The sequence below is a fragment of the Labrus mixtus genome, chromosome 11 (assembly GCF_963584025.1).
Source record: "Labrus mixtus chromosome 11, fLabMix1.1, whole genome shotgun sequence".
Classification (NCBI taxonomy): Eukaryota; Metazoa; Chordata; class Actinopteri; order Labriformes; family Labridae; genus Labrus; species Labrus mixtus.
This window is the reverse complement of record NC_083622.1, coordinates 7,712,614-7,734,347: the sequence shown is the minus strand read 5'-3', so window position 1 is coordinate 7,734,347 and position 21,734 is coordinate 7,712,614. Positions and strand designations below refer to the sequence as shown.

Here is a 21,734-nt window from a genome sequence, read left to right as displayed (position 1 = left end):
ACTGATCAAACACATTGAATTGATTCTGATCTTTTCCTGCAGCTCCCACTGAGACAGGACACTTTTTTTCCCCTGTGTCCCTTCAGGATATTTTTTTGGCAATTCCTGGATGCACGTCATAAAAAAAAAATCTTTGTTCCTTGGCTGATGGCTGATCTTTCCACCCTTGTACCGTTTTTTTTAAGACTTCCTGACAGATGAAAAAGTGCGCCTGAAAACACAGCATCCTCGGAGGAGATAATGCAATCCAATGTAACACCAGGAACGCTCAGAAAAACTGACCACAGAGTCGAGGTCTCTGCAGCATCGGTACACAACAATCTTCAGACATCTTGAGTGCGTCTGTGTTTGCATGCACCCTTGATGTATCACCCGTGCATGTGGAGTGTTTCAACATATTCACCAGTGAGACGCTTGCATCATATTCTCATTTTATTCCTAGTATAAGAGACATACAATGGTATTTCTGTGAGACCAAATTCATAGTAATTCAAAAGACGAAAGCCTGGAAATCAAACAGAAAATAAAAATAAAAACATAATACTGAATCAATGAGACCCCGCCCAGATAGAATGTATTTACACCAAATCAAATACTGATCGAGCCGACAGAGGTGAGACCGCTGCACTCCAATACAATCTGTCACCGGCAGATAAAAAAAAAAAAAAACACGTCTGCTCCGACGCTGTAGCTGCCACACTTCCTCTTATGAAACATTACGGTCACAACCTTTAATCAAGTCGGATGTTTTATATTTGGAGCTCAAAAGCTATTTAACGCTCTGCTGCTTGTTAAAAATCCAAATCAACTTTCACTTCATCGAACGTTACGGTCGGCCCTGTTTTCATTTATTTACGAGAGTTTGAGTAGCAAACTTCATAAGGGGTCAGCTGAGCTCTGGGGAATTTCAATCAATTTAAAACACCACTTTCTGATACAGTAAATAGTGTAGAGCTGTTGTCTTTACAGAATTGATCGTGGCTGCGGCTGACTCGACTGAGCGGTGCGAGAAAGTCTCAGTGCTGTTGTTTCCCGAGGTGGAGGCCGACTGCACGGCGTCACCATCCCTGAGGGAAATACCTCAGCGGATGTTTGGCAGCGATGGGAGCCCCGATTCCACGATTGGATCGATCCAAGAAGAAAATCTCAGCTCGTCGAAAATCAGAGGTCATTGCACTTCTCAATGTCTCAACACACTCCCTTCACACCTGTCGTTCCCATTTGGTTCGACACCTGGTGACACAGGTATGTTAAACTCTACAGCGTAACCTTTGTAGAAGTCCGACTCATAGACTGCATGGAAAAGAAGTGGACAAAGACCACATGAGCCCACCCACTGGTTTGGAGACAAATATTTTGAAGTCTCAGGTTTGGTATTGGGGGTCTTGGCTTCATCCTGTTCAACAGGAGGAGGCTGAGGCACGCTGTCCATTTGTTTATACAGTCTATATGCTCTAACCTGGTTGACAGGTTGCCTTGGTAACAACTGGTCAATCCCAGCCTAAATCATACCCCGCTTAATCGTCTTTCTTGTTTGTTTTTACTCAATATAAGACTACAGTTTACAAACTGAATATCGAGTAGAGTTAGAGACACTCGACACTAATAAGACCCTTAATTCATCATGAAAATGTTTACTTTGGTAATTTATTAACTCAAAAGTTGGGTCATTTTCTCTTTGTTCCCATACAAGAAGTATTATATCTGTGCAACTAGTGGAGTCGCCCCCTGCTGGACATTGAAAATGAAATATTTAAGCCCAGCTATGTAACATGAGACTTCGTCCACTTCTAATGTACAGCCTATGGTTCAGGTCCATGTCTTCATTCTGCTGACTTTTATATAAAAGTAAAACAAAATGGTGGAAAGAAAATCTCCTCTGAATAAGGACAAACTTATATGACATTTCGCTGATCATTCATACTCCATGGACTTCTACAAAGGCTACAAGTCTGTAGGTCATAACGTGTGAGGAACTGCAAGCTGCTCCTTAAGGAAGCCAAGCTGAAGCTACAGCGGAAAAAATAAAAACTAAGAGTTAATATTGGCACCTATAGGGAAAGTGACACCCAGTGGAAAGTGACGTAAAACTGGAGGCATCAAACCCGAAAGTCTGCAGTCTCAGGCTGTGCGTAGTTGCGCTGTCAAACACAATCTGTAGGCTCACACGTTTGGGGAAAAAGAAAAACAGAGAAGAAGAAATGAAGGGTTTCATTCCAAAAACACTGGATCCATCCTGAAAAAACTAAATATATATTTCGTGTTTAATCTTTTTTTTTTTTTTAAATGGCATATTGTACAAAAACAAACGAAAAAAGGCTCAATATAGTCAAAGATATAACTCAAAGTATGATTCATTAGTGAGTGTTACAATCATAACTGCAGTTCTCAAAATGACAAATATCTCATTCTGGAATGAAACTCTTCAGATGTACAGTAAGATACCGTATGACACACGGACGACCATAAAAAATGAAACACCTACAATATACTGTAGCTTAGTCGCCACCTGAGCCCCTTGCATTTACCCCTACCCCCATGTCACACACTATTATTAAATAAGGCACACATTTACACATACAGTTAAAATTTGGCTAGTAATTATTCCTTTATTTACACCCAATAGCCACAAAGTTAATCCTTATAATAACCGTGGTCTTTTCTTTATTTTTTGTTCATTTCCCATGAAGCCATACAGCACGGCGTGCATCCTCTTTGGGTGCAAAATATTTATGAGAATACCTTCTTTCTTTTTTTTTTATTTTACGACTATCCCACTACGGATTTGTAGAGCACCAATCTGAAGAAAAACATTCTCGAGGAATTTGAATGGACTGCGTCTCTTTGAACCTGATGTCTGCTGGGACGGGATAAAGAAAGAGAGAAGGCTAGGATAGCTGCTTTGTTGAAGAATTTTCTCTCTCTCTTGACAACATGAACAAATTTGGTTCACTGTTTTAGCCATCTGACAACGAGCGTTAACCGATGAAGTGCATGATGCGGTGACCCTGAGGTACTCCTCAGGGTGTTTAGGGGATCATTTGATATGCCCAAAGATGAAAGAGTATAGTAAGGCAAAGACATAACTACTTTCAGGGGAATCTGCTGACTTTTCACCACAGGTTACATATACTGCATATGTATATGTATACATATACGGTGTGAATATAAACACACATATATATACACACACATGCATAATATAAACACATTCGAGGGTGGGGCGGGTGGGGACTGGTTACCAACACTACATCAGAAAAGGTTAAGCAAAAGCATGAATCTAAGCATTGCAGGAGCCTCCGGTTTTAAAGTCTTCAAGATGACTGATGTGTTCAGTTTTTTTTCCAACATCAATGTGCCCAAAAACTAAGTTGCATTGTAAATCCACACTGAGGACATTGGCAGCCTAATATATCAGGAGGTGGCTTCACGTCACCCAAGTCAACAGTTCTATAATAAGCAAGTAGCTGAGCAATACCAATATGGTACAAAGATATCCGTTGGACAAAAAGAAGAGGGAAAAACAAGTTTGGTTGAGGCTTTCGTCCACAGTGACACTGGCTGCCACCCAATTGGTAGTGTTTTCTTGGGAGGGTCTGCATCCTCTAACCCATTGCATGTTGTCTTTAAAGGAAAGTTCCTTCATGAAGACACAATGAGGGAGACTCACTCTTTAAGTCCAGGAGTGTGCCTCCTCAGTAGTTGAACTTTCCCTGCTGGTTGACTGGGGACGTGGCAGGTATGAACAGGGGCTTGGGAGGGACGTCAGGTTTAAGAGAGGAGGCCCGGCGGACGATCGCTCCCCTATGTTGGACCTCTTGCTGGTCTCCGTTGTAACTGTGCTGGCGTGCCAGGTATCCGTTGGGAATGAGGGGGTAGTGGACCTCGCAGGCGCTGCCTGTTGAGTTCATTCGAGCCAGAAGGGGCGGCTGTTGGTGTGGCCCACCGTTCCGTTGGCTAAAGCTGTGTTGGCGAGGGATCATTCCTCCTCCTCCTCCTCCTGCGCTACCATTGGGCATCTTGGTGGCGGCAGCGATCAGGGAGTGCCTCTGGGATGAGTGCCTCCTCTCCAGGGTGGACTGGTGATGCAGGGGAATGTCTGGAGGAACGTCCATGCGTCGGGTGAGGCTGTCTCTGGGTAAGGTGGAAGAGCTGTAGTAGGGGGCGGATTCTGTCTCAGGAATCTGAGGTTGGATACGATTGGAGAATGCTAGATGACCCACGCCACCGCTGGCCATCAGACCGGATGGACTCATTAACTGGGAGTTCTTGCTGCTGCTCGCCTCGTGGATGTGCTTCAGGAGCTCATCCAGCGAGGTCACCTCCATCACCTTCTGAGAGTAACCAGGATACGGTTGCTGAGATAAAACACGCTCTACATTGTGGATTTTGCGTTCGTCCGGGTGGAGGTGACCCCCGACTAGTGGCTGCCCATTAGACAGGCCATGGGAGTACGGGAAGATCTGCTGGTGAAGCAGGGCTGAGCTGGGCCTGGATCCTATGTTGTGAGACTTGGGCTCCTTGGCGTTGTTACAATTCTGGTTCTTCTCCCACTGGTTTTTGAAAGCTTTCATGCTCTTTATGGGCAGCTCTGGGGTGGAATCTGGTGTAGGCAGACCAGACAGCTCCGACGAATGGTGGAGGTGGTGGTGGTGATGTTGGTAGACCAGGTCGTCCATTGTCATCCCGTGATGGCCATTTCTCCTGGGTTGATGATGCTCCTTGCTGTTTGCAAAGAAAGAGTTGTAGATCTTTGGAGATGAAACCTCCAGCTTGTCGTCCTTGCTCTGGCTGTCCAGGAGGCCATTGAGCTTGGCGAGGCTGCGGAGAGACAGGGCGTGTGGGATCGGAGCCTCGGGATCTTTGGACAACTTCTTGGTCTTGTGGCCTGTGTGGTTGCAATAGCAGGAGACCAGGAAGCCAGACAGGAAGGCGCCGAGAACGAAGGCCACCAACACACAAGCAATCAGGAGAGTGTAATGGACACTGTGATTGGTCTTCTCCAGATCTGGTGGACGCCTCACACCTTCAAAAAAAAAAGAAAGAGAAAGGACTTTGGTTAGAGCTTTTCTGCCTTAGCCAAAATGGAAAAAAGAAACATTTTCAAGAGCTAATATAGATCAAGTAGCAGCTGGGAGAGGCAGGTTGTGTTTACAGGGGCTTCACTATGTGGGAAACAGCACGAGAGGTGTTTGAAACAAGATTTTGGCTTCCTTTTGTTTTGCTGTTAATAGATCAATACAGCCTTTCTCTGTCAAACCTGTGCTTTTCCCCTCAGACTGGCAGAGGCCAAAGAATCCCCAGTCAGTGAGCAATCAGCTCTGAAATGAGTTAGGGCTCTAAATATTGATGGGCGCACAGCAGCAGGAACCTGATGTCATTTTCACAGACTTTGCCTTCCAATGTGAGGATCAGGGGCGAGGAGCACCTGGTGTGATGAACGAGCCAAAAATAACAGGTCTATCCAACAGCTCACAGGCTGTGGCACCTCAGCCAACACAGACTCCAATGAGGTTGTCAGGTTGTTTCAAAAATGAAGCTGAGGGAACAGTCTGTGCACCAGTGAGGTGAAAAAAAAAAAACCTCAAGGTTACTCAGCTGAGGTAAATCTAGCATGCAAATGTCCCCGAGAGATGCGACCCTAGCACTGTGTTGCATTAATAGCGTGAAAGGCAAGGCTGATAAGAGGAGTGAGACCTGCCACCTCTTATAATCAGAGCTCATTTGCAAGATGCCGCTGCCATCTGTGGTGTCAGACCCTTCCCTCTGCCCTTAATGACAGTTTTTCTGTGAAACTGATTAGTGCGCGGAGGAGGGGATGGCGAGCTGCGTCACGGAGGGAAAGAAATGCAGGTGTTCCAGGCAAAGTTCAATTCGACAGCTAATGAAAGCGTCATCGAGGAATGGAAATGGAAATGAAGCCTAAATGAGGCTTGATGATGGTTTATAAGGAGGTCAGAATGATGGTGAGGACGAGGATGCTGATGATTGGTGGATGTGTGTAAGGAAGATCAGTAATCAAATCAATAATGAGGCCTGAATAGGATTGAATTTGAACCCCAAGCCGTGACCGAATGGACGCAGTTTGATCGAGAAAGGTTGCTTGGAATTCATCCAAAAGATTTATACCAATTTTCATCGGTTCATTAAGGACAAAAGCACAAATCACCACCGCAACGGTAACCATGCAACCCAATATATAGACTTGTTTTTGCCTCTTGTCATATTAGTGATTTCATTTGACCACAAATTATCAAATTATAATCCCACAAACTTGTCGTAACATTTTCAAACGAGCAGCTTTAGAACAGGTTGATTATTTATGCCATGAAGTTACTGTGAAACTTTAAGAGTTCTATTTTTACTCTTCATTATCCAGCGGTAGATTATTATCTCATCTTCATCGAACTCAACACTCATTTTCAAGGGGTGCTTTCCGCCCAATTTTTCCAAACAGCATGATCATCTTTCTGGAAATAACACTTTCAATAGAGCTCCCAATTAAAAAATGCTCCGTTTTCCAGTCGTTTATTCTTCTGATTGCCTTGACTTATGACCACATTAAAAGTCACAAATCATAATTGTGTCCCACTGGGAGAGGCAATCAAAAGTGATGCAGCAGAGAGCCTGTTGATATCGCTTCTTTTTAATCATGTGACATTTTTCATTTGATCTCATTACACAGGCCACTAATCAACCGTACAACAAAGACGAGGTTCTGAATCTGTGGTTTTAAGTGACAATGGATCAGAAAGACCGATACAGCGAGCGATAGAATAAAAGGATACCTAACGTTTGAGGACTTTATCCAAACATGACTTAGAAAAGGTAAAAGGCTTAAACTGCTACTTTCTGTTCTGACACCTAGTGTTTAAAGTGGGTACTGCAGTTCGAATTCTAATCATTGTAGAGAGCTGTCCCCCCCCCGCCCCCTCCTCTCTACAGTCGATGCTCACGCAGGTCACCATGTGGTGGACACTGAAGCTTCAGTGTTTAGCCAGCTCTATATCGGTCTGTAAACCTTTCTGCGTTCTAACCTCTCTCCATTTTTCAAAAGCATCTCCAATATTGATCCTAGTTTGAGCACGTTTCTGTTCGTGGAGCTTATTAGAAACATGCAGAGGCTTTTTAGGTCGGGTACAATCACTTCTATCTGAACCACTTCTCTTGCCCGCTTCTATCGCTGCAACACCTGTTGGTTTGACCTGATAACTGCTCTCATATCTGGCAAACCGAGGGGCGTCCAAAACGGGCCGTGTGGGGGTGCCTTAAAACCGCCTACCTTCTCTGGTCCAAACAAATCCAGAGCATTCAGGACCAGAATCTAAAGTTAGAAGGAGGACATACTGGCTGTAACTTAGTTTATGTTCAAACTTTAGAGAAGAGTTTGCCTCAAAGAAATATTGTTTGTGATGCTTTGGGACATAAGGCATAAGCTGTTATGTTGTAATAACCTTTATGTTACATGTAAAGCAGGTAGAAAGGCACTCGTGACCCATGTGGGAGGAGTAAAAAGAGACTGCCTACTAGTGTACTGACAGATACTTAGATAATAAAAAAAAATGCTGAAATGGTCAGCAAACAGACTTCAGCAGGCCGCTCAGGTGTCGTCATTGTGTTGGGAACACGAGAAGAGACTAATCCATTGTCTGCCACTTCGTCTGTACGCTTCTATGTAAGAGGCATAAGGACTTCAAACGAGAGGCAGACAGCATCCTGTGGTGTTAAGAAGAGGAAGTCTCAATCCTTTTTTTTTTATCTCGACGATATGAATCATCACTTCTGTGTCCTGATTTTAAACTGTCTGTCTGAGGTGCTGTAACATCCCCCGTCGTCTACTAATTCTTGTTGAAGCCACCGCTTGCTCAGCTGTGATGCTGTGTTACATTTTCTGCAGACAAAGGGGGAAACTAGGGAGTGAGCACAAAGATCATGATTGCACCATAACTTAAAAGAAAAACCTTAGCTTAGCTTTCTTGCATGTCAGAACATTACTGATTATATTACATTATATCCTGGTACAACTTTCTCACCGAAAAATGCAAGAAAAAACTTTCTGGTATCATTAAACATGCAACAAAAATCACCGGCACCACCCAGATCCGACTGTCAGAACTTTACATGCGAGCAGCAGAAAGGAAAGCAGTCTGCATCACTCAGGACCCTTCACACCCCCTTCACCACTCGTTTCAGCTGCTCCCCTCAGGCAGTAGGGTACTTTTAGCTATTTATGACCTAATGTGAGTGTTAGTGTGAATGTTTGTATGTTTTCATGTTACTGAGCCTCAACAAAAGGTAATTTTCTGTCACAATGTGATAGACAATAAAAAAAAAATTTGAATCTCAAATCTTGAATCTGCGCCTCTGCGATGGCGATGGCATGCAGCTTTTAGCACCAAGTGTTCAAAAGGCTGCTCTGACATCATGCCGCCTTCTGCCTTCTGTCACCTTCTGTGGCCTCCTGCTACCTGTGAGTCATCCGCTCCCTCTGGACTCTGCCGCCTCCCTCCCTGTCTGTGGCTGCAGGCCTACAGAGGGGGTCCCTCCTGGGTCAGGGGGTGTGAGTCAAGTGCCTCAATGGGGATGGGGGGGATCGCACAGCTGAGGTAAACAAATTCAGAGCCGTACGGGCGACCTGTCACAACATGTTTCACCGACAGTCGGGATGACTCAATCGCTGGATATGTGGGACATATGGAGCCACCGGTCACAGAGAAAAGAATACCCTGTGAATCACACAGTGACAGCCTGGCAAGCAGCTAGGTGGCGCACAGGAGGTGCTGGCCGACTGTGCAGGCTAACTTGGCTTTCTGTCTATGCTGCTTCAATCAGGGTTTGAATCTATATAAATACTTTTGGATAATAAAAATGAGGGGGGCTGTCACTTCAAGGTGGTAATCAATGCCAGGCTTCAATGTTTACATAGCAGCAGAGTCGGTGTTCCTATATTATATTGTCACTTTATATTTCTGTGTCAACTCAACATGGTGAAGTCTGAATATAGAGACACCAAAGTCTGCCAAAAGTAAAAAAAGACAGATGGGCCGCGGGAGTGAAAGCAAAGGGAGGCGAGGGGAGAGAAGACAGGGATGGTGACAGCCAGGGGACAAAAAAATGAAGAGAAAGATGAAGGGCTGGAATTCAACCCTTGGTGACAAACTGTTGATGAAGAGGGCAGCGCATGTTTGAGAGAGGATTCTGGGACACCAAGAGACGGGGGGAGCGAGAGCAAAGGAAAAAGAGACGAGATAAAAGCCAGAGGAAGATTTGAAAAAAAAAAAAAAAAAAAAAAAGACGATGTGAATGAGTGTGCATGAAGCAGATTTGAAGGAGGAGGAGGAGGACGAGGATGAGGAGCGAGGTGACAGACAGACAGACAGACAGACGTGACGGGCAGAGTGACAGACCGTCACTCTGCGAGGCGTTTGAAGCCCGGTGCTCTGCGGCAGCTGTGATACAGTCGGAGTACAACCACTCACGCTCCTGCACAGTGCTGTCGGGAGAGACGCTATCTACGCTGGCATCCACATTGTAAAAAACAGAAGGCGCGGTAGATTATGTAAACAGGAGCGTTTTAACGCAGCGTTGTCTCTCACTAAGTGGAGAGGTAAAATTAAATTTTGACATCTGGCTGCTGTGAGGTGGATTTTGGGATTTTGGGAAATCTTTATTGTCCCCGAGAGGCAGGTGGTGGGGAGGTTTTTCTTTCTGCAGGGGATGAAGTTGAGTCCGAAAAACAAATGAAAATGGAAGTGACGATTTCAGTAAAGAATGTGAGTGATTAGAAAAATGGATGCTTGTCTTTGTAAGCTCCTGCAGACTTCTTAAATCAGTAACGACGAAACACCCACAAGCTTTTCCATGGCACCAAATACTGCTAATCTGAACGCTCTGAAGTTTCACACTTTAGATTAAGAAAGTTTTTTTTGCAGGACATTAAAGCATCACAACTCATGGACTAAACATGGATCTCAAATGTTGGCAGGAAGGAGCGACTGCATTTGTTTCCAGGCAGCATTCTCAAGGTCAGATACAAAATAATTAAAACACAAGAAACTTTTTTTGTGTTTGGCGTAGATCTTTCCGTCGTATCAGGCTTTTTTTTTTTTTTTTTTTTTTCTCTCAAGGGTGCATTCAAACACTTTGCAACCTGAAAAAAAAAGAAAGAAAAAAAAACAGTTTGTTCTATTTGTGTGCATCAAGTGAAAACGCTCCAAAATAGCCCTAATTAGTTTCTGCTTCTGCGAGCTGACAAGTGCATGTAATTGTTCCCTTAATGGCTACTCCATTGCAATGAGAAGCCGGCCAGACAAAATGGCCTCTGGCTAAAGAGGAAAGCTTTGCCCCCCCCTTCATCCAGCTAATGCTCCAGATTTATTTCTTCCACACAAGAAATAACACTCCAACTCTTGAAAGGCAAACAAATTAATTATATCCCCATTTTATTAAATCTGGGTCAAAAGCGAGCAGCTCCGCTTTTCTCATTTGGGAGTTTTTAAAAGCGGACGTCATGAGCGCTCACAGACCTGGTTAGCATCAGAGCATGATTGTGTGTGTCAGTGTGCACGTACACACACACATACTGGGTATATGCGGCGTATACGTGCAGGGGTCTGCCTGTTGACTGAGTGAATTCAATCATGTACACTTGTTATTAGGAATTTGCATAATATTCCACCTCAGTGCTCAGCCAATTGGAGGAGTTTTAATATATGCACAGGAGCTTGAGGTGATACGGTGTAATGTAACAGATTCATTCCAATTGAAGAGTAGTGGTAATGAGCACTGCATTTCATTCCAGGAGCGCCGATGCATAGAGAGCATAGATTTCATTACAGTTTCTGATTGAATACGGGGGAAATAAGGCGTGCCGAGGCATCTGGCAATCAGAGCCGTACTGTCTGTATGAAGTCCTCCGATATTTACACCTGTGCCTCCAAAAAGGGAAGTCAAGTTTTTTTTTTAAGCAGCAGCAAACATTTCGTTCAAAAACACTCAAACTGCAGATAGTCGCTGATTAAAGAGGTGGTTCACTTCAATCATCAAATAACATATTATCTTATCACATCTCCACTCCAGGAAAGTTTGGATTGATTAAAGCATCAGAAATACATTTAAACACGTGACAGCAGGGCGTCAGTCTGCAGAAGATCCACAGAGCCTCTCTGGCTGGAGATATACTCGCTGTTTCACCTCCACTTACGTTCCTGTAACCGGCTGTTTCATGAACTTACTTGTATATACACCTGACTATACAGTATGTGTCACCTCTAGAGGGCACCACAGAGCGCTCAGGGTGAAGACAGCTACCCAACGTGTGGGGTGTAGACATCAGACACGGCGACACTCGAGGAGGTTACTACCGTGTAAATTCTGCGATCAGAACTAACAACAACCGTCAACATCGTCTGCCCTTCGCTCCTCCAACATGTCGCTCCGTGCACAGACGTAAAGTTCCCGCTGTTTTCGATTTTTTAATGAGGTTCATGAACACTGCGGACTCTCAGCTGCACGCGTCCAAAGAGGTCGTACTTACAGCAGCATTTAGGAGTCTTCTTTGTTTGATTTTTTCTAATGTCAAAACATACTCTTCAGATATTTAATGAAAAACTAAAAAAAAAAGTAGAAATGCAGCAGCCAACGCTTTCAGCAGAAAGTCACCGGCTGATCTGAAACACTGAAGGTGTTTCCTTTAAGTGTTTCAGGTTTCCACTCCGACTTCTAAAATTGAATTTATCCGTCCCTGCTAGTTTGCGGCCGTGCAGAGACAGCGATCATTGTGGACTTGGTTTACAAGCTTGTCTCTCAAACTTTCTGCCGTTGTTGAGCCTGCTGCCGTCCCCTCTGCCTCTACACTGCCCCCTACTGTTCATGTGCGTACTGCATCTTGCGCCAGCGTCTTAGTCTTTTTTTTTTTTTAAGCACGCGCAGAGCCGTCGTTCCCTAACAGACACACAGGGAATGTGTAAGCAAGTAAGCAAGTATATCTCCACCTTAAGGATTTTGATTTCTTCAGATGTAGAATTGTACAACTTTGATTGGCTCAAATCAGGCTCAAGCCTTTTTTTACTGTGCTAAAGTAGAAGCATCCACCTTAAAAACTTCTTCCTGCATGGACACTAAAATGCTTTTGATAGAAAAAAATGTTATTGTATAATTGAGGTGAACCAACCCTTTAAAGTGGCATCTATCTTATTCATCATAAGCGGTTATACCAGGCAGATCACATGCATCGAGAGTTGTCCTTTTCTTCCTTTGTTTTCATGTACATGCATTCACATCGGGAACTAAAAGAAAGAGGAGCTGTGTTTTTGCCATTCAGCGGCTGGTAAAGCAAACTGGTTCCAACGCAGACTTCCCAAAAGTTGCAGCAATCACTTTTCATCGAGGAGGGAAATGTAGCGCTGGAACATCCGTCGGCTTTACCAAACCGACTTAAAGAAACAGTCCACACCAAAGCCAGTCTTGGTAGAATTTGTTGAAACCTTCAAAGTCCTCTTGGTGCGTTTTTCTCTCAGCTTAGTCATCTGTACAGGATACGCACCAAACATAACCCTTCATAAAAGGAGCCAATTATCTGAAGTACCTCGTAAATTTTTCCGTATTAGCGTTTACTGCTCTGATTGTCTGCCAAAACTCACATCCTGCCTTTGGAGTGTACTGTTGCTTTAAGAGATGGAGAAACTGCTTTGCAGGCCACTCGGACGACCTGTGCTCAGTTTCTACCACCGGCTGTAAAAGTGGAGAGGCAGATCATAAAAAAAGAGAGAGTGAGAGGGTGAGTGAGAGAGAGAGAGAGAGAGAGAGAGAGAGAGTTCAACAAAGGAGGCAGGTACAGCTAAAGGGTTAGTCCAACTGAAGGTTAAAATAAGAAAGAAACACAGGCAGGTAGAGCGGGAGAAAAAACTCCCCAGAGGTCAATGAGACAGATTCAAGGGTAAGGGGGGTCAGGGGTCAGGGCTGCGAGCCGGGTCGACTGCGTGGGTGGATTTGATCACTGTGGGCCCCCTTGTGTGGATCGCTGTGACGCTCATGACTGATGCTCTCCTCATCCTGAAACGGCGCTGAGCTTTAACAGCCGCCGCGGAACAAAGAGCCATTAAATGTGCCGTTATGGAAAGTGAAGTGTCCGCTGTGTGTAATGCCTTTAAGGTTATTTTTTTTTTACAGCGCCGTTTTTGTAGTGAAACATGATGTCACGATTAATCGCCGTAAAGTGCCGCTCAGCTGCGCACAGGGGGGGGAAAAAAAATGGCCTAGTTCTGTGCGCGACCTTTAATGGGTGCCATTACGCCACAACTAGGACTCAGGGAGTACGGATTGGCAGTAACCTGAAATAAATGTGTGTGTGCCTTCTCACCATGGCCTGACTCATGAAAGGGTAGCGAGGAGGGGTCAGAACACGCTGAATGAAAGTTGACAGCCAGTGGTTTTATTTAACCAGAATAATGAATGTGTTCTTCATTCGTAGCCTCAGGCTGACCCTTAAAGATCTAAAACTGTATTAAATATTTTAATGTGCAACTTTAAAAGCTCACTGCCACTAAAACAAGAAAGTGAAAGCTCATTTAAAAATGAAAAGAGACTGGATGGCTTCTGTTGAAATCAGTTAACCCTGATGTTATTAAGGTCAGAACTTGATGCATTCATTTTTCTTAAACTGCGTAAATTGGGTTCTATTTTGTCGCTTTAGACCACAGACTGAAGATATTTATGGATGAAGCCTGAGTGACGCCATTCGTCCGTTCCTGCAGGGGTCGCTGGAGTCCCATCGATGGCGGTCTCCGTGCTGGAAATGCTGTCTCAGTCTAACTTTCAATCAACCTAACGACAGGCTGAGAGCTGGAGCTGAGGCGGGTTTTAAGCCTCCTGACAAACCGTTACACCGCGCCCACCTGTCAATCAGGTCAGCTACACGCCTTATTGTGAATAACTCTTGTCCTTCATCAAATAAAAACTGATGAGTCATCAAAACATTCACCCCCCCCCCCCCCCCCCCCCCCCCCGTACAGTGTGTGCCGATCAAGACATGAGCTAATCAGACCTATTTGGTTTTTTGAACCAGGCTGTAAACATGTTAATCTCTGCTTTTTAGAATGGGTGTGTATGTGACTTCCTGTGCTTCTGCAGCCAGCCTCTAGTGGACACTCGAGGAACTGCAGGATTTTACACTTCAGCATCGGCTTCATTTTTCAACACCGGAGGTTGCTGCTTGGCATCAAGGTCAGAAATGAACACATTTATTTCTCTAAAACCGCATGAATCCTTTTCTTTTTTGTCCCTTTAGGTGCACTGTAGTTCAGCTGCTACTCCCATCCGATGGCAAAACAACAACGCTGCTGCACCTTTGAGTGTCTCATTTCACTTCAGAAACAGAGACGGCCCGGTCGACAAGTCAAAGGTAATATGCAGCTTGTAATGCCATATTCAACTTTTCTCCTTAAGCTATTTTCATTTCATTTTGTAGCAAGTTCCTTTTTTTCTGTTGTTAAGATAGCGTCGTAACACTCGAGCTCTCCTTAATCCTTAAATCCTGAACAACTGCTTTGAAGAATCAAGCCCTCCCTTCGCTCTGCATTTACTCAGACAGTTCCTGCCCCAGTTGTTTTTCATGTGTTCTTCTTTTTCTTTTTTTTTTTTTTTTTGCAAAGACCTCGGCCGAGAGGAGTGGACTTTAAATTAATCTTTGTATATTTGTGACTCTTTTTGCTTGTTTTTACGACTAAATAAAAAACGAAAAATATGATTAAAAACCTGATGCAGAAGCCTCTCCTAGAGGAGCAGACTGTGTGGTTAGAGGGGCCTCGTGGTCAGAGCCCTATCACTGACTGGATGATGAAGGCACTGTCTGTTGCCATGCTCTTCAGATGTATTAATAACTCTTTGGAAAACTAGCTGGCATCGATGTCTGCCCCCCCCACAGGACGGCAGCCCCCTTATCACGGAGAGGTTCAGCCCGAGTTCACACTCTGCTCTCCTCCTGTAGGCTTTTAATGAGTTTTAAACCGCCTGCTTCACTTGTTTCTATTATCACGCCATCTCCCTCCGGTGTCAGCTAAATTAGCTCCTAGCTTAGCTTTTTTAGTCCGACCAACTCTGGCTCATTTAAATGTGCCGAAGAGTCAAAGAAAAGGTCAAATCATAGCAGAAGTGCAGGAGGAGAGAAACACACAAAGCCGGCCTGGAAACTGGAGTCTTGTTAAAATACATTTTTAGAAAATACTTTTCTGTGTGCTCACACACAATGGAGGTGGTCGCTCTCGAGCCAGAAGGAGCTCTGGTCCTGCTGTTTTCTAAATAGCAGCAGGTCAACAGGTTCCTTTTAGTCCTCCATGCTGTTTACATAATGTAATGCAGCTTCCCACATCACAGTGAACGTCATACCTCACGCTGTCACCGGTTAAATGACCGACCGCCTTTCTCCTTTTTTTAACTCACGGCTTATCAAGTTTTATTCCTGCTGACATTTCGTTCGGGGATGAAGTGGGTTTACAGGTGGTTCTCTTCCGCTCATATGATTTCTCAGAAAGTGTGTGCTGACACAGGAAGTTTTGGGAACTTGGGAAACTTCTCAGAGCTGTCACATCTGCCTCGACCGTCACACACAGTAGGAAAGCTGAACATTTCTTCCACAGCCTCGAATAAAGTGTTGAAAATAAACAGTCCCTGTCTTTGTCGGTATCCTTGTTTTATAGGATGATATTTGTAAAGTTGCACACGTGAAATAATCACTTTTTTATAGTTGGTTTATAAGTGTTTAGGGGGGAAACATTTTCTACAAATGACTGTTGATGGAAGCAGGACGTCAGCAGCAAACAGAAACCTCTGGTGTTGAAAAATGAAGACAAGCAAAATCCTGCAGTTCCTCGAGTGTCCACTAGAGGCTGAGCTGCAGAAGCACAGGAAGTCACATACACACCCATTCTAAAAAGCCTGTTTTTACAGCAGAGATTAACATGTTTACAGACTGGTTCAAAAAATGTATTTGATATCAATAGCTCATTTCTTTTTTGGTGCACACTGTACAAGGGGTGAATTTTAAAAAACCTCAACATTTTATTATTATTAAGACTAAGAGTCATGCATAATTAGGAGTGCGGCTGTAATGACTGACAGGCGTGCATGCTGTTAGCTCCACCTCTTTGACGGTTTCATGACTAATCAAAAGTTACTTTGAGACATTCCCAACACAACTCTGGGCTTCAAAACTACCATTCAGAAAACCAATGGGGGACCTCACTCAGACTACATCCATGTTTTATAAAGTTTATGCTCCGCAGTAGTGACTCTCAATCTTAAAGGAAAACTGCAACTCACAATGCAAGTCAATATGATGGTACGAGATCACAATTTTTTCCTCTCTAGTAACGCAATTCAACGTCTTTAAAGGTTGTCTTTAGAGCTACTCAAATTACCTCTAACTTTGTGTCAGTTAGGGCTTATTTCTCAAATTTCTTTGCTGGTTTGTCCTGAACCTGTGTAAGTCTTTTTTTTTTTTCAGATTCATTTTTGAGCTTTTTGCCTCAATTTGATAAGACAGAGGACACAGCAGGAAATCAGGAGGGAGAGTGGGGAATGAGATGTGGGAAAAAAAAAAGCTGGAGGTCGGATTTGAACCCAGGCTGCCAGCTTGGAGGACTTTATCCTCTGTACATGGGGAGCGACCTAACCGCTACACCATAAGATATGTCATCGTCAACATAATTTTCTTGGCATTTTTGGCAGCGTGCGGATAATCAATTTGTCTGACATCGACCTCGTTGGCAGCAGTTTCAAACATTCAAAATAAATAGATTATCTTCTTGCTGACGGTCTTGTTTGGTTTCGTAGCTCATAAAGCTCATATTTTTTAGACTAAAGATTGAAAATATTCCTCCAGTTCTGTTTAAAATACAGATTCATGTAGCTTCAGTATCTGTGTCTCTTGATTGGCTGCTGGTACCCGTGTTACTGGTGTGTACGCCGGCCGCTGGCACAGAGCTGCACAGACTCGACAGAAGCGACGGACAGAGGAGCAGACATCCGGTGAGAAACAGACGGAGAGTGAGGAGAGATTGGAGGCCCTCTTGTAGCTGTGATGCCGTTACTTCCACACCAGCTCCTCTTCCTGCCTTATCAACCCGCCCGCCCGCCCGACCAGCGCTTCTGATTGAACCGGCTGCGTCACAGTCTCTGGCTGGAATAGATTGCGTTGCTGTTTCTATTACACCATACCCCTCCACTTCCCTTCCCTTCCTCCTCTTGTTGTCTGACTCCCTGGCTCCGGCCCCTGCTGGTTATTTATTTGTTATGGGCTTTTCTCATTTGAGCCTGAGTAGCTCATCATGGCAGCCAGGGAGTCTGTCTGTGTGAATGGAAGTTTCTTTCACTAGCTGAGGATTTATAGACTTCTGACACTGAGCCTGCGCAAGCAAGCGAGCAGCTAGTAGAGGACAAAAAACTGCCTCATCCCGGCTGAATCCCGTCCAAATGAGCTGTATCTTATTACTAAACTTGCTGGAAAATGCACCAGTCTTTTTTTTAAAAAAAAGGGAAAAACCAAACCATTCTCTGTTCTGCGCTCTCGCTTTTGTTTCCTGACATGAACATTTGAGGGCCGGGGAGACGTTTTGCTGCACTTCCTGCCACAGTGTCGTCACTATTTGACTTGTTTTTTTCCTACTTTTCAAAGGCGAGAATGTTAATCAGTATGAGTGCAGAGTGTCACATTAAAAATGTAAGAAATAATGAGTGCGAAGCCTATAAAAATCAAGATGTAATTAAATATTCAAGAACGGGTTGGGAGTTTTATAGGTCATGTCATTTTATCGAGGTGGCTGGATGGCGTGGCATGATTGTAAAAAGATTCTGCATGCACACTGGTGTAACGTCTTCAACAAGGAAAAGCTGAAGAGAAGCAGAATTTAGAGAGGATCCATCGGTCCACATCATGACATCTGTTACGACACAAACCAGCCAACATTAAAACCTTTATAGCTAAGAGGAGATCTAAAGTGTCTCAGATATTTTAAAGGCCGAAGTATTGATGGTACTAGATTTTTAAATTGGGTTAAGTTTGAGTCTTTGTTTGACATCAGAGGAATGTGAACATATTTCCATCTAGGATTATTTATGGTTTATTGTTTTTGAACCCGGCTGTAAACATGTTTAAATCTGCTGTGAAAATAAACATTTTAATATGGCACCTAATGGGGATTCCTCCGCCAGCCCCTTGTGGACACTTGAGGAACTTTACCCATTGGCTTCATTCTTCAACACTGGAGGTTGTCGCTTGGCTCAAACCTGGACCTAGCTCCTCTACACCCGGGATCTAAATCCTGACATGAACCTTGAATTTTTCAAAGTTCTTCAAAACAAATTAAGGAGTTATTTGTGCTGCATCAACGAGTTTAATGAACGATGAGGTAAGGCCGTGTGGGAGCAGTGTTGTTTAGGCTCAGGTTCTCTTCCTGGTTTCAGGGGGTAATTAGAGCGAATGCAGAATTTATTTGAAGTCGTTAAAATCTCTTGCACTTGTGTTTGCTGTGTTGGGCACGTCGAGCAGGAAGAGGAGATCCTCCTCTGCTACTCTTGCAGACATTTAGTATACACGCTGTATGTAAGGTAAGAGAACATGTCCGCAGCGGTATTGAGAGATACGAAAGAACTATCATTCAGCAGTGGGATTTTAATGAAGCTGCCTGTGAAAAATTGAGCATCACGTTTTGTAATACTGGGACTAATGAAGTGTACAGATCAAAGGGAATCGATTACAGATGTTTTCTGCCTTTACTAAGAGATTGGTTTGACTAGTGAGTTAGGAGTTAGTGAGCTAATGAAAGCCGTATTTCACCCTGGAAGAACATTTACACTTATTAGCATGTGTGACGTTTTTGCAGCGAGAAAGCAAAAAAAAAAAGGAAAAAAGTTCAAGCAGAGTGAAAGAGAATTTCTGTTAATTGGTTTTTGTTAGTAATCAGTTTTGTTAGACGTGTCTGTCGAGGCGTTCGGGGCCCAGCAGTGCAATCCCCGTGCAGATTCACTGAGGACAGACATCCCTCCCCCTTACCCTCAATCTCCACACTGATTGGCTCCGAGTCAGGTGACCCTTGTTCCCCCACGGAGGGAGGGCCATCAGGACCTGTACCTCTTTCAGGGTCACCTGCCTCCTTTGGGAACGCCGCCCCATGAAAGGTTGTGCTGGCGCTTGTGGGTGTGGTCTTCCCTGTGGTTGTAACGAAGGGGAGGAAGGAGGTGGAGGAGGTGAAGGAGGAGGAGGAGGAGGAGGAGGAGGAGGAGGAGGAAGGGGGGGGGGAGGGCAACAGAGTGAGTGATTAGTGAAATGTAAATCAGCCGGGAGAATCAAACTTCAGAGAGATGAGGGTGAGTTCCTGAGTGGGAAGAAAACCGTCACCCTGTTAACATACAGACTCAGTGATGATGGTGAGAAACATGATGAGCACACAGAGCAGAATTTAAATCAGCCATCACTTCACTTCCCCGCAGATACACACTGATGTCAAGGGCTGCTGTACACGCTGCTTCATACCCACACTCAGTATCTCCAGGTGAGATTGGCATCCCAACATCGGGGAGGACAAATCCAAGTTCCTCCAGGACATTTCTTACTACTCAGGGGCGTGTCCAGAGGGGCGGCATGGCATGAGATCTGATTGGCCACCCCATGTGCTACTCCAGAATCCCTAACTATGAATGGCTAATGACCTTATCAGAGGCGGGATCTTAATATGTTGCTTAGATCTCTCAGCTGTAAATAAATACTGTGCACATCTATTTTAAAAGACGTGTTCCTGGGAAAGGAAAGAGTCCGTAAAGATTGGCAAGCAAACTCTTGCACGTCGTCTAACTTGCAGAGCACTAACTAGCAACGTTTGGGTACAGAAACATCACCAATTATTGCATTTTTGAAACGTAGACAGTGGAAGAGTTTTCAATGCAATATTCTGAGAAATTGAATTTGTGACTTTGTAGAAGATGTTGCAAAAATGTGTTACTTACAAGTACAGGTCATTAATGGGGAAAGAAAGGGTAAATATATATGAAACTCATTTGCGTGTGTGCACAAACTTCATGCCCCCCCCCCCCCCCCCGTCATCGGTCAGAGCCCCAGGTGGGCCACCCCAGTCAGAAAAGTCTGGACACGGCCCTGTTGCTTCTCTCTTATTGTCATCCCCCCCCCACTCCCCCCAAATAATTACTGCACTGCACAATTTGTGACTCCAAGATGTTGCAGTTTGTCAAAGGAGAGACTCGGCCCACTAAAACAATCATTCATATAAAAATCATGGAACTGCTTTTGAGCAAAGCACCATGCAGATTTGGGGTTCGTGCATAATTAAACTACATGGGAGTAAGGCTGCTCTCTTTTGATAGCAGATTCCAATCATCACTGTAGACCCAGAGTCGCTTTGCATCACTTGATGCTCTTAAATCACTCGGTAATCATTTAATTCTGGTTCTGCAGCTTATTGTACAGAGAACCCCCCCCTCCCACCCACCCACCCACCCACCTCCTTTTTTAAAAACTCAAACCCCAGTGAGGACTCCTCCGCGTCCACTCCGCTAAGTGTTTTCACAGATAACTTGAAATAGATACTTTCAGCTGGCGTTTTTATCGCAGCTCTTTCTTTTTTCCACTACCTCACGCGCGCGTTGATCTGTTTCACAGGAAACTTTTGTCACCTTGAGGCCCGAGCAGCAAACGTTCTGACGGCCACATTTGGAATCATTTCAAAACATATGCCCCAGAAACACGCTGGGCATTAGCAGCCGCGGGGGGGGTCTCGTATTATCAAACATTTTATCTGGATGACACACTCCTCATCTTGATTGCATTATTAGCTCTCTGTTGTCCTTGAGGTTCCGGCGAGCAGCATGTTGCTATTGGCTTTGGCTCCGGCGCTAATAAGCCAGCCATAATGTTAGCATTCTGCAGATCTCACACCCAGACATTTGGAGGAAAAAAAGGGGGGCTTTTTCTCTCTCTCTCTCTCACTGCGAGCCAGTTGACTGTGTTCACTCTGAATGAGGTGCCCCGTCAGTTCACCATCTGCGCCCGGCAAATTAAAACTGTACACCAGGGGGGTGTTTGGCCCTGGCAGCTCGAATGATGAGCTCCAGGACTTCATCAGTACTTCAATTTATCACGATTTTTGTTTCTCAGAGTGTTTGTAGGATCACATTGTTCCCCTTTCGCTGTTGATAGAGTACAGAAAAAAAAGCATTTGTCTCACAGCCTTTGCTCGTCTGGCTGCGATTGTTTGGGAAGTGGAAGAGAGAAAGCGTCCCTGCCTTTGGAGCTCCTGTGTGTAACAGCTTTGTTCGGCATATGAGCTGTTTTATTGTCTAGGAAAGCTGATAATTGATCTTCAGTGCAGAGACTTAAAAGGCTTTTTGTGTGAGGAAAAAAACAAACAAACACACACACACTGAAAAAAAACAACAGAGACAGAATCTGACTGCGTGTTGAGAACTTCAAACAGTGCAGTGAAGCATCATGGGTGTGGAAAGAGAGCCCCTGCTCATCAAGTCTCGCCACAGACTGAGGGGGTAATTCGTCCAGCGGGGAGGCTTTACGATCTACCGGGGCTCCGTGGTGCTTTGGAGGTCCAGGGCCGAAGCCTCTGGCAGACAAAGCAGCCTCTGTTCTGGGAAAGAAACGGAGGGGGATGCAGGATGGATGGCTCTGCTTAGCAGTAATGGCCGACTTTGTCCAGCATGATGGACTCAGTTCT

At 44.5% G+C, this 21,734-nt stretch overlaps 1 protein-coding gene across 3 annotated transcripts in view; it reads right to left on the bottom strand.

Moving 5' to 3' along the window:
* Window positions 1-419: 419 nt before the first annotated feature.
* sema6e (sema domain, transmembrane domain (TM), and cytoplasmic domain, (semaphorin) 6E) overlaps window positions 420-21,734 on the bottom strand; it is a 175,666-nt gene continuing 154,351 nt past the window's right edge. For 2 of the 3 annotated variants that reach the window (XM_061049778.1, XM_061049779.1), the window contains 2 exons: window positions 19,049-19,204; window positions 420-5,026 (listed from right to left, as the gene is read on the bottom strand). In XM_061049778.1, coding sequence (XP_060905761.1) covers window positions 3,696-5,026; window positions 19,049-19,204 — 1,487 coding nt within the window. In that variant the 3' untranslated portion in view covers window positions 420-3,695. The remainder of the gene's footprint in view (window positions 5,027-19,048; window positions 19,205-21,734) is intronic. The other variant, XM_061049780.1, reaches the window with a different exon arrangement.